The sequence below is a fragment of the Solanum dulcamara genome, chromosome 12 (genome assembly GCF_947179165.1).
Source record: "Solanum dulcamara chromosome 12, daSolDulc1.2, whole genome shotgun sequence".
Taxonomy (NCBI): domain Eukaryota; kingdom Viridiplantae; phylum Streptophyta; class Magnoliopsida; order Solanales; family Solanaceae; genus Solanum; species Solanum dulcamara.
In genome coordinates, this window is record NC_077248.1 from 12,382,614 (window position 1) to 12,398,812 (window position 16,199).

Below are 16,199 nucleotides of genomic sequence, written 5' to 3' on the forward strand. Positions count from 1 at the left end.
TTTATATTTCTCATATTTTTCTTTTCCCTTTTTATATTGATTTTTCTTTGATGAATGATTAACACCATGAAAAAAATTCGTTCTTGGTCATAATTGCAGCCATGACCACGTCCACGACTAGAACCACGACCTCTTTCACGTCTAGCATGGTGGACATACACCTCATTCACTTCAGAAAATGTTGTAGATCAGTAGGTCGATTCTCGTGATTTTTCATTAACAAATAATTGTTTTGTTCAACCACGAGAAAATGATAAATCAGTTCAGAATACTTTTTAAACTTTTCTCTCGATATTGCTGCTGAGGAGCACATTCAAGACATGAAATGTGAAGAATATTTTTTTATTATATCAACATCACTAATCGTATCTCCATATAGTTTCAATTGAGAAATAATTCTGAATATGGCAGAATTGTATTCATGAATAGACTTAAAGTCTTATAGCTTTAAATGCATCCAATCATATCGTGCCTTTGGATGTTTAAGTGGTCATATCTTTCTTTCAATTTATTCCAAAAAACGAGTGGATCTTTGACTGTAAGATATTTAAATTTTTAAAATTTCGTCAATATGATGCCGCAAAAATATCATTGCTTTAGCACAGTCTTGTTTTGATGCTTTATTTTTAATTTTAATGATGTATCCAAGACCCATTGCATTCAAATAGATTTCAGCATCTACTATCCATGAAAGATAGTTCTTGCCCGAATTTTGAAGGGCAACAAACTCAAATTTAGTAAGATTAGCTATAATAAATAAAATTAAAATTATAATACCTTAGCCTTCAAATTTGACCTTCAAACTTTAAGACGGTAGAGTCTCGTGCTAATAACGTGTTATAAAGTAAAGACTAAATACTAAAATCGAATTAGTATCACAATAGAAAATCAAGAAAGAGAGGAAATAGTAGAGAGAAAATGAAATAGAAAACTTTGTTTTCCTTAGTTTTGTGTGTATTTTCCATCCAAATTACAATGCCTTTTATAGGCATAGAAAAAGTATAATGGATATTCATAAATTGTTTATAACATAATACACATATTAAGTAAACTTTTAATAATAAATATAAAATATGGGCCAAATTACTGAATTCTTCCAAATCCATAAGTAAACTTGTCGTGCACCTAAAAAAAGGAAAAATTATCAAATTACACACCTTATATTTCTATATTTTCAATTATTCTCTACCATTTGTAAAAATTTCAAAAATCCTACTTCTGATACGTAGGAATGATGGTGATACATCGCGATTTGATACATAAGTCCTTTTTATGATATATCGCTAGTTGATACAAACCAAACACAAAATGTATCAGTAAAACTTATACTGATACATAAGTTTTATTGATATTATAATGTTAGGTTTGTATCAACTAGCAATGTATCATGAAAATGACTTATGTATCAAATCGTGATATATCAACGTCATTTGTATGTATCAGAAATCTGAAAAAAAGAGGAAATTCGGGTAATTACCAAAAAAGTCGGAATAAATTGTAATTGAGCTTTTTCACTATGAGATTTAAATAAAATACCCAAAAAAGAATCCAACAAAATTTAACAAATTTAATCGTGGGCTTTTCACTTTTATATATAAAAATTATTTTGTACAGAAAAATTTGAATATATTCAAAAAAAAATTGTCTAATATTTTTGCTTCTATAGCAATTTGAACTCTAACCTCTCATACTTTTACGTATCCTACTTTATTTGCCAATAGAATATATCTCAAATCCAAATATATTTTATATATACAAATATCAATGATTCAAAATCAAAACTTTTTAGGAAACTCATTCCTATAAATTAAAGATAGAGTCCTTTGGCAACCTTTTTTTATTTCCTTTTTTCTGTTATATTTCTTTCGAGATCTTTTCATAAATTCTATTATTATTAAATGTTTGTAATTAATTTAAATTTTACTTTATTTCATAACTTAATAAATCAGTATGATTTGACATAAATTTCAGGTACAAAAATTTTATCTTTTGTTTACCCTTTAATGTCCTTTTCGTCTATAATTTTTGTAGACTATATTAATACTTCATCTTTTTCTCGAAGGAAGACTATAAATAAAAATGAGAAAATGAATTGATTTTTTTTTTGGGTAGTAGAACAAAAAGGGAAGGTAATGTGCATTTCTAAATTTTATTTTTTCCCTTGTCTCCCTTGTTTCCAATTATTGAGCTAAAGTGGCTATATACCTAATAATATATCCTAGACTTTACCCCTAAAAGTATCAATAATTCTATGCCAGATTGAATAACTTCAATCATATAAGGAAAGCGTTCTTTTTTTAATTCCATATATACTAATTTGAATTTTAGCTATGAAAAAATAAATCTAGAAACGAGTGCGGATATCCGATACCGAATAAAAAAAGAAAAAAGAAGAAGAGAGAAACAACTTTAGTACACGTTTAGAGAGTGAAACAAGGTGGTAGATGACTTGGACCTTTTGCTTCCTTTATCTTCATTTAGAAATTATTTAGGTACCAATCCATGTATCTTATACGAATCAAGTTATGTAATAAACTTTTTTGGCAAAAATAAAATTAGTCTTTCTGAAAAAATAAAAACACCTTTAATTTGGGAAAACATATCGACATGTACAGTAGGTCAAATTTCTTTGCCAATATGATTGAAATATATAAAATTTATATACTAATTGTGTATATGTATATGTATGTACTTAAATATACAAAATCTATACCTTAGCTGACTTTTTGTAAATTAGATTGCCCAAAAACATTGGATTATAATTATCCCATTAACTTGACACCCCTTATTGGTGGAAAACTGGTCATGTTACACAGTTATTACTCTAATCTAAATTTATATTATATATTAGATAGGTATGGCCACATTTTCATTTTGAAGTGGATAGTTTTTTGGCATGAAAATGAACTAGATTGCTATGTTTAGACTGTTATTTAGGTTCTACCTGACGTTGATAAATTATTTAGTGTTCATCCATGACACAAATTCTAAACAACTATTTGTTTGTCTAATTTCCAAGCTTCGAGTCATATTGTTCAGAAGTTGAGATTTTCATGCGCAAAGTTCCATAATTCTATCTCCTTTGTTCATTTTTTTCAATTTAAAATTAGGATATTATGTCCTTAAGTTTAATCTTGAAATTTCAACAGGTAGCTCAAACTTGATGATTTTAATATCAATCTTCAGACTTGTATATCTATGTTCAACAGAATAATTATATTATGTACAAAATAAGGCTACGGAAGAATGATTCATACAGAACGATGAAAGCACCGCCACACTGGTTGAAGAGTAGAGGAGGTGGGAGGGAAATGATACTTGAGAAGCCAATTGACTCAACTCCATTGCCAACATAGTCTCAACTTCATTAAAACTCAATAGTCAAGTAAGCAATTAGATTATGTCACTAAGGGAGTAAAAAGGGTGGGAGCCAACATATCACGCTCCTTCGGAAGGCCATGGGGAGATACCGTCTGTGATCCATGGATCTCAGATCGGGAAACCAAATGTGCAAGGGTCAAGACATTTGATTACTCACAAATTCGCAAACTTCATTGAGAGTAAGGAAACTTATTTTAGACTGCACGCGAATTTTAGGTACATCATTACAGAGTTCTTGGTATGCAATATCAATATATAGCATAACAGGCATTGATGGAGACTGACTTAGTAAAGAAAAGTTGAACAAAATTCACCTCTAACATCAATTGCTCAAACGTTTCTTCAAAGATTGCTTGGTACTACTCCGGCTGAACTATATCGCGTCGCAAGTGATTTGCTTTTGCACTAACAGCAAGAATATGTTTTACATGGGGACCAACCTGTAAAACTCAATAAATAAGAAACCACAATAAAAAGGGCAACTGCAACAATAAATTAACAATAACATACCCATTGTTGTCCTACAAAGCGGGGTCTGAGAATGACAGTATGTACGCAGACCTTACCCAGCCACTGCCTTAGAAGCAGAAAGGTTGTTTCCAATTGACCCTCAAGACTCAAGGAAAACCAATCCCGAAAAAGGAGTAATAGAAGTACAAGAAACATTAGATAACAACAAAAATAATAGATACTAACAGAAACAGAAATTACAGTACGATAATCGAGGTACATGGAACAACGGAGAGTAACAAAAATCTAAGGACAAGAAACTACCAAAGCAATACTATGACTCGTAAAAGATAATATTATGGTAAAAGCTACATAGATGCAGCTAGAAAGAAATTAGTTTCCTTGTATTTAGAATCTTGCAACTAAAACAAAGTATAAGACATCAATATAAATGGTAATGATGCTTCTACATAAACAATATTTGGACTGTAATTCTTCTACTGGAACTAATCAAACAATTTATCACGGTTTTCGCAGTTGAGTATTTTACATATCAAACAGACAAATTGTTTAAGAACTATGATCAAAGGCACTAAAACACTTTGTTTAACATACAAAATGGTACTAAAGATGTTTTAAGTTTTTCAGGAAATCTAGGACAAACCATTCTGTAGATTAATGAAAAATTGATTTTAAGAGTTCAAACAAACTATAAAATGACCTGATGCACACTTTATTATTCCAGATTGTTCGAAGTAAAATACATAAATATTGTCCGTCCCCATTAAGAGCACAATTTGGATTCTGAACATCTTTGTTTGATATTAGACCATTGATACAGGTAACACGAATTTAAACTTTAGGCCAAGGAAAAGCTATATTGCTCGAACTTTTCAAAAACATCACCGGTTGCGTGTCCAATATGGCTGCAACAACAATAATTTTGAAAAGTCAAGTAACATAGAAAATGGCTATTAAAGCCTCTAGAACAATGACTATGCCTCCAACCAAGCAAGTTGGGAGGTCGGATATAAAAGGCTTGAACGATTATGTCATTTCATTTAAGCACGTCTCACTCCAAAATGGCTACTAATTCTTTACACCTGGGAAAAAAAAATAAACTTAGCTTCAAGAATAGGCAGAGGCAGAGGCAGAGGCAGAGGCAGAGCTACAAGCTTGTCCACGGATTCAGTAGAATGAAGTAGCTTTGGCCAAGAATTCAGTAAGTTGTATTTTCTAGAATCCAGAACTCATAACCTCAAAATGCTAGCTTCGTCTCTACTCGGGAAGATCATTTTGAAGTGCAGAATACTATATGAAGAATACATACAGAAGAAGACTACTATACTCCCCTAACACCAATATCATAGGAGAGGGATCTCATAGACAAGCCACATTTCATGTATTTGTACACCATTTTTGTATTCAGAACTTGAAACTACATTACCTCATAGCCAACCCAAGCAAGGGAAAGAAGCACAAAAATTGCAAGGGAATTGGTAAACTTTCTATAAAGTTCAAGTTTTGCCATGCTTTTCCGCATCTGCAGTTAAAAGTGACAAATTGATCAATAACTGCATAGATAATACACAAACTACAATAATAAGGTTAAATATGTCTCATGTTAAATTTTAGATCAAGAAATAGATTAATTAAATTAATCATATCAAGAAGGCTCTTTCTCTTCTGTTATCGTTTCCCCTTTTCTCTTTAGTCAAGATATAAATTTATATGTTTGTATATTGAAATTATGACGAAATCAACAAATAAGAAAAGAATGAACACATACACAGACACACACAATATATAATTACATATATTTCAAGAAAAGAACATATAATGACATTTTGCAGATACATGTAGATACACAGAAAATTGTGGATCCCACTGAAATTGCGTTATCTAAATGAAACTGAATGCTAGAGCACTTGCACTTTTCCCCAGTTTGCCAAGATCCTACAAGCAATGGAAATCATCATTTTACTCCAAATTTACCTGCAATTTTTCCAGTGTCTTAGATAATGATGAGAATATCCACAAAATAAATGATGCATCCAAGAAAACGACAGGCAGCACCAAATATATCTTGGTTTTCCTTGAGAAGTCATTGATGCTGCCCAAATGCTCCACAAGTTCAAGTGCCTCGGTGGAAATAAAATATGTAAGGGCTAACAGAAACACTTCTGAGGTTACACCACCAAGAGTAGGCCGAACAACACCATAACCCATCGAAACGACTAAAACAAGCACATGAGACAACGTCTTCTTTACAGCAGTCATTGTGACTGCCCATATTGTAATTACCATAGGTCTGCTTCTGGTGGCATTAAGATTTGCATAGTCAAAATACCAGAGAGCCATTTCAGACATGCTAAGGGCAATAACAGCAGTAATCTGATAATGCAGCTGTATGACATCCTTCCAGAACTGAACAAACCTCAGGAACCAGAATAGACCAAGAACAAGATAGGCTAAAGAAGCAAGTCCGTAGAAGGTCCTCAATGGTACCATTCTCCCTGGTAAATAGCCATCTGGAATTTTCCATACTGTTCTGCCTCTGACTATTGTTCCCTTAAGTTTTGGGTCACAAAACATGAAATAAATATAATACATGCCAGTATTGTTTATTTCAACTGTTGTGGGAAGCATATTTGCCTCCTGATTCTTTCCTTCAAGTCTGAATACGTAGTGGCCAAAGTGGATTGTCTTGGTTGTGCTGAATTATAACCTCCCCAACCGTGCAGAACTTCTCTTGAGCAAGTTTTGGAGGACAACACAGAGCATTAGACTTTGCAAAAGCATCTCAGATCCTTTCTCTGTCTCTGACCTCAAGAATCATAGTTTCAATCAACCGAGTTCGACTCTACATTTCATTTTTTGCATTGGCAGACTCCTTCGTCCTCAAAAATACATCATCTTCAAATCTGCAGTGCCGAGATCAAGTGTGAGTTAGGAATCTCAAGGTTCATAGAAGAACACTGAAAATAAACGGACTATAATGAATATGCTAGTAAATTAGAATCTCAAACTAAAATTACGGCCCAGCTAAGAAGCAAGATCTAAAATAGCTATTAAAGATATCATAACATCTTTTAGCAAATATTTTAAACAAAACAGAGCAGCTCAGTCATCACAAAAATGTGTTTCTTGAGAGCAAAAGTGAAGGAAACTTAAATAAGAAAAAGAGTATAGTTTCCAGCATTTGTTAGAAGAAGAAAGGGAACATCAGAATGATAAGAAACTGGTTGGTTTCAACTTTACTTCACAAATTTCACAACTTTTTGCAAGACCTCATTTGCAGCGGTCTTTCCTTTTAGCTGGCTTTTTAACAAGTTTCTTACTTATCAAATTCATCAGAAATACAGAACTATGGTAACTTTCCTACCTTTTTTGTTTCCTTCTTAACAAAATGGGTAAGGAAAGAGATAGCGCCAAAACAATTTGTCATTAGTGTCGAAACCTTGAACTCAAAATTGCCAAGTTCAGTTCATATTAAATACCACTAAAGCAGCAAGCCAGCCGACTGTTTATATCAAGTGCATGCATAGTCAAGCAACGGATACTGGTTGATCTATGCTTGTGTGATGATCCACAAAGAATTCATTCTAGAAGCAAAGATCGAAAGCTGAGTGTAGGAAACAAAACACACTAACTTTGCTGTTAAGAAGCAATGACAATAATGCCAAAGTAATTTATGACAAACTTCAAATGAAAAATAACAAAAGTTCCAACTCGTATCAGCCCCATTATACTATTATTTTGAAGTTTCTTTGAGCTTTTATCATTAGCTAACGGAACTTACGCTACTTTTTTTCAATACCTACTGGTGTTTATTACTGAAACTTCCTTTTTTGAGAAATTATTAATGGAACTTTTTGACTTATCATTAAAAAATAGTTTTTTATTTATATTGCAGATTGACATTACATCTGCGAGCCTTTCTCCAGCCTCGGAATGTTACTAGTTAAGGAGTCGAATGAAACAGCTAGGTGCAATTATCAGGTTTTGAGACATCCTACATTTCTACTTGATTACAGGTTCGCACATCCAATTTCAGCATCGACATATTAGACAATACACCTGAGAGCCTCTAGATTACTTGGCTGTGTTTCAAGACGGCTATTCTGGATAACCATTTAATTACAAAGATACACTGAAGCAAGAGAAAATATACGAAATGCTACTTAATTTACAAATTTCATTTTCACAAAGTCAAATTTTAAGAGAGTTTCTTTTATTACTATTATGGATGTAAATATTGTACTGGAATCATACTCTTGTTTATCACAATGCTCTCCTGAATGGAATAACACCAAAGATTGTTCAGAAGCTGATCTAATAAGAACAACTTTTAGTCAATAAGATGGACACTTTTCTGAGTGGTCGTCTCTATGAAGTATATTCATGGGGTAAACACTTGAAGCTTCAGCAAGTGCGCTTCTACTTATGTGAAAGGGTGTAACAAGTGTCATTTCAGGTGATAAGACTATCAACTGTCAAAAACTGAATAGGTGTTTGGACATAATTTGGTTGAGATTTGAAAAAAGTAGTATTTGAAATTGAAGTTGAAAGAGGATATTTGGAAGTTGAAGTTGTGTTTGGAAATGAAAACGGAGTTGAAATTTTGTGAGTGAAAACTTGAAACTCTTTAAACCTGTTTTTCAAACTTCAAATTCTATATTTGAGGTTGAAATACTAGGCCAATTTGACTGACAATCTTTGAACAAAAATCTATGGCCAAACGGGGCCAAGAACCAAGTATCTTCAATGCTATGTCAGGACCTGCAGAACATTCAAGAGAGGGGGCTAATTTAAACCACAATAGATTTCTGCACAGCTAATGCTGCTTCTACCAGATTGTTTATCAACTTGCCGATTAGATGTCATCCATATCCAGGATAAGCGCCACAAAAGAGAAGCTGGCTAAGATATTTTGAGGTCAATGTTCCAGGTAGAGAGTAAGAAGTCACTTGTTGGCATTCGGAAGAGCCAACCTATGCTAGTTTAGACGACCTATGGAACAGACTCGTAAACCAACATCAACAACATACCCAGTGTTATGTTGGTCGGACTAGTAAAAGAAAGACTTATTGCTGACCTTCAACTCAAATGATGCCATTAATCATCTCCAAGAACTCAAGCCATAACAGCTCCAGCAGTCATACAACTGTCATGCCCCTATTGGCTGCTTTAGCCTAGGATCCTAAAGGACAGCTGGCTATATGTTTCTGAGGATCTGGAAGAAATCATCGAAGAGATAATCAAATAGACTTACAATTTATCCGAAAGAGAAACCACATCTGATTTGGTGCATAAAGCACAAGAAGGTACAATGACACATCTCAAAACAGTAAAGAGGAAACGGATAAAGAGAGAAGTCATCCTCTACAAAACAATAAATTATAGAGAAACTACACTGAAGTATCAAACCTTACATACACCTCAAAGACTACTAATTGATCAGTTTATTCTTGTGAATAGCTAAGTTGTTAACACCACTTCCACGTGAAGATACAAGGGGAAAACATGCAAGAAAGTCACAAGAGAAGCAGAATCAAACTGGTCCATGTCACGAGAGATCAATCTTTCTATTGCAAAGTTTAAGAAGTCGGGCAATAAATTAAATTTTATGTACCATTGATGTTGGAATCTTCCCCTCAAGAGCCATCACTTATTCTGTTATTTAAATTGAAATCTGAAAGAGGAAATAGAGAGATTGAAGATTTGAATGATATGTAAAACATGAAGTTAATCTTTTTAGAAAAGAAGAACTCAACCATTCATTATGACTTTGCTCATGATACAATTTAATTATTGAAGAGAGAGATTATTATAGTAAATTTATAAAAGCGGTGCACTATGATTTACGATTATTTTTTTCAATCAACAATATGGCAAAAACAAATCTGGAAGGATGGCACAAGAATTCTGGGTGCGAAATTGAGGCAACAGATCAGAGCATTTTGATCATAGCAAGCGGTTTGGGCTCGTCCCTGGACAACAACTTGAGAGGTGAATATAGTATCAAAATTTTGGGCCGAGAGAAGGTAAAATAAAGAATTAAACAATAAAGAGACTTACAAAGGAAAATTTAGTGAGTGGAGGAAAAATACAGAGAGAGCGGGGAGTGAATAAGGAATCAAACTGGAAAAAATATGGAGAGAGGAGAAAGTTAGAAGATTCAGAGAGTTCAAAATCTATTGGGTTGTCAAAAGGTGTTTCATTCTTTCTGGATTTTGTGTTTTCAGAAGAAATTGCAAAAAAAAAAAGGTACCATTGTCCAAATTCCAACTATGTATCCATCCCCTGTAAAAAAAATCGATTTGTGGCTGTAAATATTCTAAATTCATTGTTTAGGACACAATTGAAGAATGGAATGTTTGAATTAACTCAAAAAAATAATAATGAGCAGAATAAGAGAATCGGGGACTTGCCTGAGAGAGCGATTTGAAAGTTGAGAGAATAGAAAGTTGTTGAAGCTTTTAGCACCCGTTCTATGGTGTTTGATTGATGCATGAGTGTTACCCAAATGAAGACAAAGATGAAGAAGACGACGTTATGAAAAAGAAGACAGCGAGACTGAAGAAACAAAAACTCAAAAAGATAAATATAATTACATGCATAAGAGAGCGCCACGTAGGCGGACCTAAGAGAGCGAAATGAATGATTATGCAATTACTATAAGACAGTGGTGTAAGGGGCAACTCAAAAAGACACTTAAGAAATGTGGTAAGAATTTCAGGCAAATAAAAATATAGGATTAAACAAGAAATCTAGACTAGGGAGCACGCATGTGCTGGCAAAATGAAATGATTAATGTCATAAGGAAAAAAAAATGCATATAGAGACTAGAGAGTCGAGGAAAAATGAGAGCACTAAATTTGAAATGAGCTTCAGACAAAGACAAGCAATTCTAGTAAGTCAACAACTGAAATAAAGAATTCATAATACTAAAAGTTAAAGGTAACAGAACAAGATAGATTTAGATTCCAATAAATAAGATTTTCTTTTGACAAACCCAATAAACAAGGGATACAATACCAAAATCGAAAAACAGGATGACACACAAAAAAAACACAGAAGAACATTCTATACCTGTTAACTTTTCTTACGAATGCCAAAGTCCTTTATCTTTTCTCCATACAAAATGTGCTTCTCAGGGGACATAATTTCCCCATGGGCGCATCTATTAAGATATAACTGCATAGTCAGTGCAACTACCAACCTTTCCTACTTGAGATATTTTGACAAAAATATTTTGAGGTCAATGTTCCTGGTAGAGAGTAAGAAGTCATTTGTTGGCATTCGGAAGAGCCAACCTATGCTAGTTTAGACGACTTATGGAACAGACTCATAAAACAACATCAACAACAACATACCCAATGCTATGTTGATCGGACTTGTAAAAGGAAGAATTATTGCTGACCTTCAACTCAAATGATTCCATTAATCATCTCCAAGAACTCAAGCCATAAAAGCTCCAGCAATCATAAAACTGCCATGCCCCTATTGGCTGCTGAAGCCTAGGATCCAAAAGGACAGCTGGCTATATGTTTATGAGGATCTGCAAGAAATCATCGAAGACATAATCAAATGGATTTACAATTTATATGAAAGAGAAACCACATCTGATGACGAAAAATCTCACCTATCCCTCGTCTTTTGCCCGAGACAGAAGTGAAAGGGAGTCAAAAGCAGAGGCCAGTTAACATACCAACAGTTATGACCATGACAGGTCCACCACAGTCCTGTATGAGAAGACAAATGAAAGACACATGATCAACTTAATAAGTTAGGATAAATAAAGATGAAAATGAAATGCATGCTTCTATTCCAAGCCAAATGATAATACTCAATAAATTGCTATTGCAATAACTCTGTATTCTCCATTTAAGTAAAGGACCGGATCCAAAATTCTGAAGACACTTACATTTCTTTTTTCCCCAACTTGACGAACTACAACTAAGAAGCTTCAACACAATGAACCCAAACTTCAAGAACCCTAATGCTTATATTTTCTTTAGAATTCTAATTTAGATCGAATGGTTAAACTCCTATAAAGTAAGATTATGCAAACGAAATGAATGATTATGTAATTAGTATAAGACAGTGGTGTAAGGGGCAACTCAAAAAGACACTTAAGAAATGTGGTAAGAATTTTAAGCAAATAAAAAATAGAGGATTAAACAGGAAATCTAGAATAAGGAGCACGCATGTGCTGGAAAAATGAGATGATTAATGTCATAAGAAAACATTAAATGCATAGAGAGACTAGAGAGTCAAGGAAAAATGTAGAGCTCTAAATTTGAAATGAGCTTCAGACAAAGAAAAGCAATTCTAGTAAGTCAACAGAACAAGATAGATTTAGATTCCAATAAACAAGATTTTTTTTTGACAAACCCAATAAAGCATTATCGAAAAACGGATGAAACAAAAAAAACACAGAAGAACATTTTATACCTGTTAACTTTTCTTACGGATGCCAAAGTCCTTTATCTTTTCCCCATACAAAATGTGCTTGTCAGAGGACATAGTTTCCATATGATCTCATCTATTAAGTCCATATAACTGCATAGTCAGTGCAACGATAAACCTTTCCTACCAAAAAAACACTCAACCTGGGTATGACTAATTGAATCGGTCCACATACCTTATAAAATAAAGTTACAGCTTCTAGGAACTTTTCTCGTTACATCACATGAACCAAGAAGCTCACATATTGCAACAAAGCACATTAATCATCCTGAATTGGTGTCTTGTACACTTAACCACAATTAGAATCAGTATCTAATCCACACTTAATCATCAAAGAGAACAATTGAAACACATAATTGCGATCACGAATATGACGGAAACTGTTAAGCATAACAAAATCAACAGATATGCCATGAAACAACATCATACGCAGAAAAATCTCCATGTCAGCTAGTAAATTTCTTTTGCACAACCTATTAATCACAGCACTATAATCCCTAATAGAGATTTCAAAGCCCTTCTTAATCATCTTTTGGAATAGATCCACTGCCTTATGCACTGATCCTTTTGCACAATACGCTTTTATTAGAATGGTGTAATCACATTTCATCAGGCCAACATCTTTGAGTGTATAAAATAGTTCCTCAGCATCCTTTAGCTCTCCATGTGTACATAAGCCATTAAGGAGAATGTTGTACGTGACACGACTTGGCTGAAGTTTGTGCACCTCCATCTCTTTATATAATTGGAAAGCGCCTTTCATATCTCGAGCTTCACATAAACTTTTAATAATTGTGTTGTAAAAAACTTTATCAGGCTGAAAACCATCTGGTAACATACTCTTTAGTATCCGGACAGACTCATGTATCTGCCTTCTTTTACAGAGCCATTTCATTATCACTGTGTAAGTAACATGAGTTGGTTCTATGCTCTTTGCTTTCATTTCCTCTAGCAACTCAAAAACGGCTTGCATTTTCCCTTCTTCACCATAGGCATCAATAAGAGTTGTGTACGTCCTCGCTGATGGTATCAACCCATGTGCACATATAGTGTCAACCCAATTTCTTGCATCATCTAACTTTCTGGCTTTGCAGAACCCATATATTAAGGAATTGAATGTAACTACGCTTGGGGTTATTCCTTTTCCTGTTATTAGTTCGTATACCTGAACAGCCTCACCAATGTCACCAAGTTTTGCATATCCGTCAACCATAATATTAACCAAAAAAATATCATCTATTAAGTCACAATTTATTAAAGCGTCAAACAAAACTCTTGCCTCATATATGTAACCTTTCTCACAGAAGCTTTTGAGAATAGATCTATGAGCAACAATATTTGGAACAATTCTCTTACAACACATATCTTTGTACAATTGAAAAGCCATATCAACCAATCCTTGCTTACAAAGGCCTCGAATGAGAATCGAGTACATGATATGATCCAGTTTACGACCGCTGCTCTCTATCTCATGGAACAAATTCAAAGCTTCATCTAAACGTCTGCTTTTACACAAACTGCCAAGTAACATGTTGTCTGAGATATCACTGGCATGGACCCCTTCCTTTGAAAACATCTCCTCTCTCAACTTAATCCTCTCATCAGTATTACCTTCCTTGCAATATCCACAGTTCAACATTGTATATGTGAAAATATCAGGATTCATGCCTTTATGAAGCATTTCATTAACAAACTTCCGGACACCATTCATCATACCAAGCAAATGAAATCCTTTGGCGAGGACGTTATAAGTTTCCAGATCAGGCTCTAAACCATGTTTCTTCATATCATCTATGGACTCCAATGCTTCTTCCATTGCACCCGCTACACTTAACCCATGAATGAGAATATTGTAACTATATACATTGGGATGTAATCCACACTTAAACATCATACAAAAGAATGACTTGGCAACGTCTACGGAACCCATTTTACAGGAACTCAACATAAGACTATTGAAAGACACAACAGAAGGCTTAGACTCTCTACATTCAATCCCTCGGACAAAATCAACTGCTTTTTGCATCAAGAATTGTTTGCACAGACCATCTATAAGAATTGAATTAGTATACTCGCTCGGGTTTTGCCCACTGGCTTTGATGTCATCATAAACATCCCAGATGTTATCAGTGTGCCTCAAATTATACAACAAGTTATTGTATGTAAATACCGAAGCCTTGATATCGAAATCTTTCATCTTTGCAAAAACAAAGAGAGCATCACCAACCATCTGACAATGGGAATAAGCAGAAGCCAACACATCCCAGACAACATGATTAGAATCCCATTTCTGAAAGCGAATCAAAAGCAGTTCGCATATCAAATGAGCTGAACCAATGCCTGATTGAAAATCACAACAAATTTATATAAACAGCAAAATGAGCAATGTAAGAAGTATTCCCCTGTCCCAAATTACGTGATATACTTTCCTTTTAGTTTGTCCTAGAAGAAATGATGTTCTTTTTGTTTCAATTTATGTGACGTAGTTTGACAAATTCAAGAAAGAACTGTGATGTGTGATCTTAACCACACCATAGCATTTATAGAAGGGTTTAAAGTCAAATTATTTCCAAAGAAGTAGTGTCAGATTTCTATATTTAGAAACAACTTTAACTTTGAATTTCTCATATTAAAATTAACGAGATCATTTATAGCCACACAAATGTTGTTTTAGACTACAAGCTTCAAAATCTTTCTTTTAATATGGGGTGAATTTGACAGAGGGAGTACCTATTTACACTATACTAATACTCACTCCGTTTAAATTTGTTTAAATTTGTTTACCTTAGTTTCCTTTTTAGTCCGTTTAGCAAAAAAATGCTTCTTTTTCTAACTTTCTACGTGGCAAGACATGTTCTTTACTTTTACTTTAAGAATACAAGATTCAAAAGTCTTGTTCACTTATTTAAACATTATGTCTAAACATTATGTCAAGTCAAAACCAAACAAACAAATTAAAACTGATGGAGTAAAATAGAATTTCTAATGACATAGCAGTGAACACAATACCTTCTTGTTGAACCAAATGTTTTAAATGAATCTTCAAAGCTCTAAACCGCTGCTTTTCAGCCAAAACATGAGCAACAACAATGTGTGAAACTCTGGAATGATTAAACCCATAATCATTTCTCAATAAGAAGAAGAACTCAAGAGCAGATTCGGAATTTTCAAAACTCAGTTTCTCAACAATGCCCTCAATTTCCGATGAATTGAGCTCCAAGATCAAGTTTTTAAAACATGGGTCACCTCGTAAAAGCTTTGCAGAGCCTTTAGTGCAATGAGTTTGGATAAACAAGTTGAGGATTCTTGAAATTGCAGCTCTGGTGGTTGTGGGTGGTGGTGGTTCAGGGTGGTCGACGGCGAGGTTTGCGGTGGAGAAAGAGGGTTTAAGGAGGAGGAGGGAGGAGATTAATGGAGATTTTTGGGGTGATTTGAGGGTTAATCGAATCATTAGGAGAAGAAGAAAGAATGAGAGAGAGGTTTTACGTTTAGAGGTTTTGGTATCTGGGTTATGAGTTTCACTCCAAAATCTGCTCGATTAGGGCAAGGTTAGGAAAATTTACAGCTTCAATTATTGCGATTTGACTGGCATTGGGGGATTTGATGGCGTCGAGCTTGTTACTGTTAGCGTATTAGAGAATCGAGAGCTGCTATTTATAAGAATAAATTCTTGCTTATTTATGATATCATATTTTATCAAAATTTCAAAGTTTATCAAACTTTCATCAACCAAATTTATCTAACTTTCACCTACCAAATTGTTACATTAAACTATTTAGAATCTTGTCAATTTTAACAAATTCCCACTTGGCAAGATTCTTCATTTTCAACTTTCTTTCAACAACTTTTGATTGTGTCTTCAACCTCAACTCTTTCAATCTCCACCGTGTTTT

The 16,199-nt window shown here is 33.9% G+C and overlaps 2 protein-coding genes across 12 annotated transcripts; both read right to left on the reverse strand.

Moving 5' to 3' along the window:
- Positions 1 to 1,104: 1,104 nt before the first annotated feature.
- Positions 1,105 to 15,925, reverse strand: LOC129877329 (putative pentatricopeptide repeat-containing protein At1g13630). Of its 11 annotated transcripts, none has more exons than XM_055952825.1 (11): positions 15,316 to 15,925; positions 12,482 to 14,646; positions 12,292 to 12,382; positions 11,480 to 11,579; positions 11,258 to 11,395; positions 10,927 to 11,017; positions 8,930 to 9,067; positions 5,827 to 6,755; positions 3,892 to 5,374; positions 3,696 to 3,821; positions 1,105 to 1,125 (listed from the first exon to the last, which is right to left on the reverse strand). In XM_055952825.1, the coding sequence occupies exons 1-2, from the start codon at positions 15,755 to 15,757 to the stop codon at positions 12,596 to 12,598; spliced, it is 2,493 nt and encodes an 830-aa protein (XP_055808800.1). In that variant the 5' UTR covers positions 15,758 to 15,925; the 3' UTR covers positions 1,105 to 1,125; positions 3,696 to 3,821; positions 3,892 to 5,374; positions 5,827 to 6,755; positions 8,930 to 9,067; positions 10,927 to 11,017; positions 11,258 to 11,395; positions 11,480 to 11,579; positions 12,292 to 12,382; positions 12,482 to 12,595. The 11 variants fall into 11 exon arrangements, with proteins under 11 accessions (XP_055808800.1, XP_055808799.1, XP_055808793.1 ...); XM_055952824.1 differs by lacking the exon at positions 1,105 to 1,125 and adding an exon at positions 3,555 to 3,580; XM_055952818.1 differs by lacking the exon at positions 1,105 to 1,125 and adding an exon at positions 9,467 to 9,526 and having other exon boundaries at positions 3,555 to 3,821.
- On the reverse strand, positions 3,741 to 6,342 carry LOC129875607 (uncharacterized). Its single transcript, XM_055950900.1, has 3 exons — positions 5,827 to 6,342; positions 5,279 to 5,374; positions 3,741 to 3,821 (listed from the first exon to the last, which is right to left on the reverse strand). Exons 1-3 carry the CDS (start codon positions 6,340 to 6,342, stop codon positions 3,741 to 3,743), a joined length of 693 nt encoding a protein of 230 aa, XP_055806875.1.
- Positions 15,926 to 16,199: the final 274 nt, after the last annotated feature.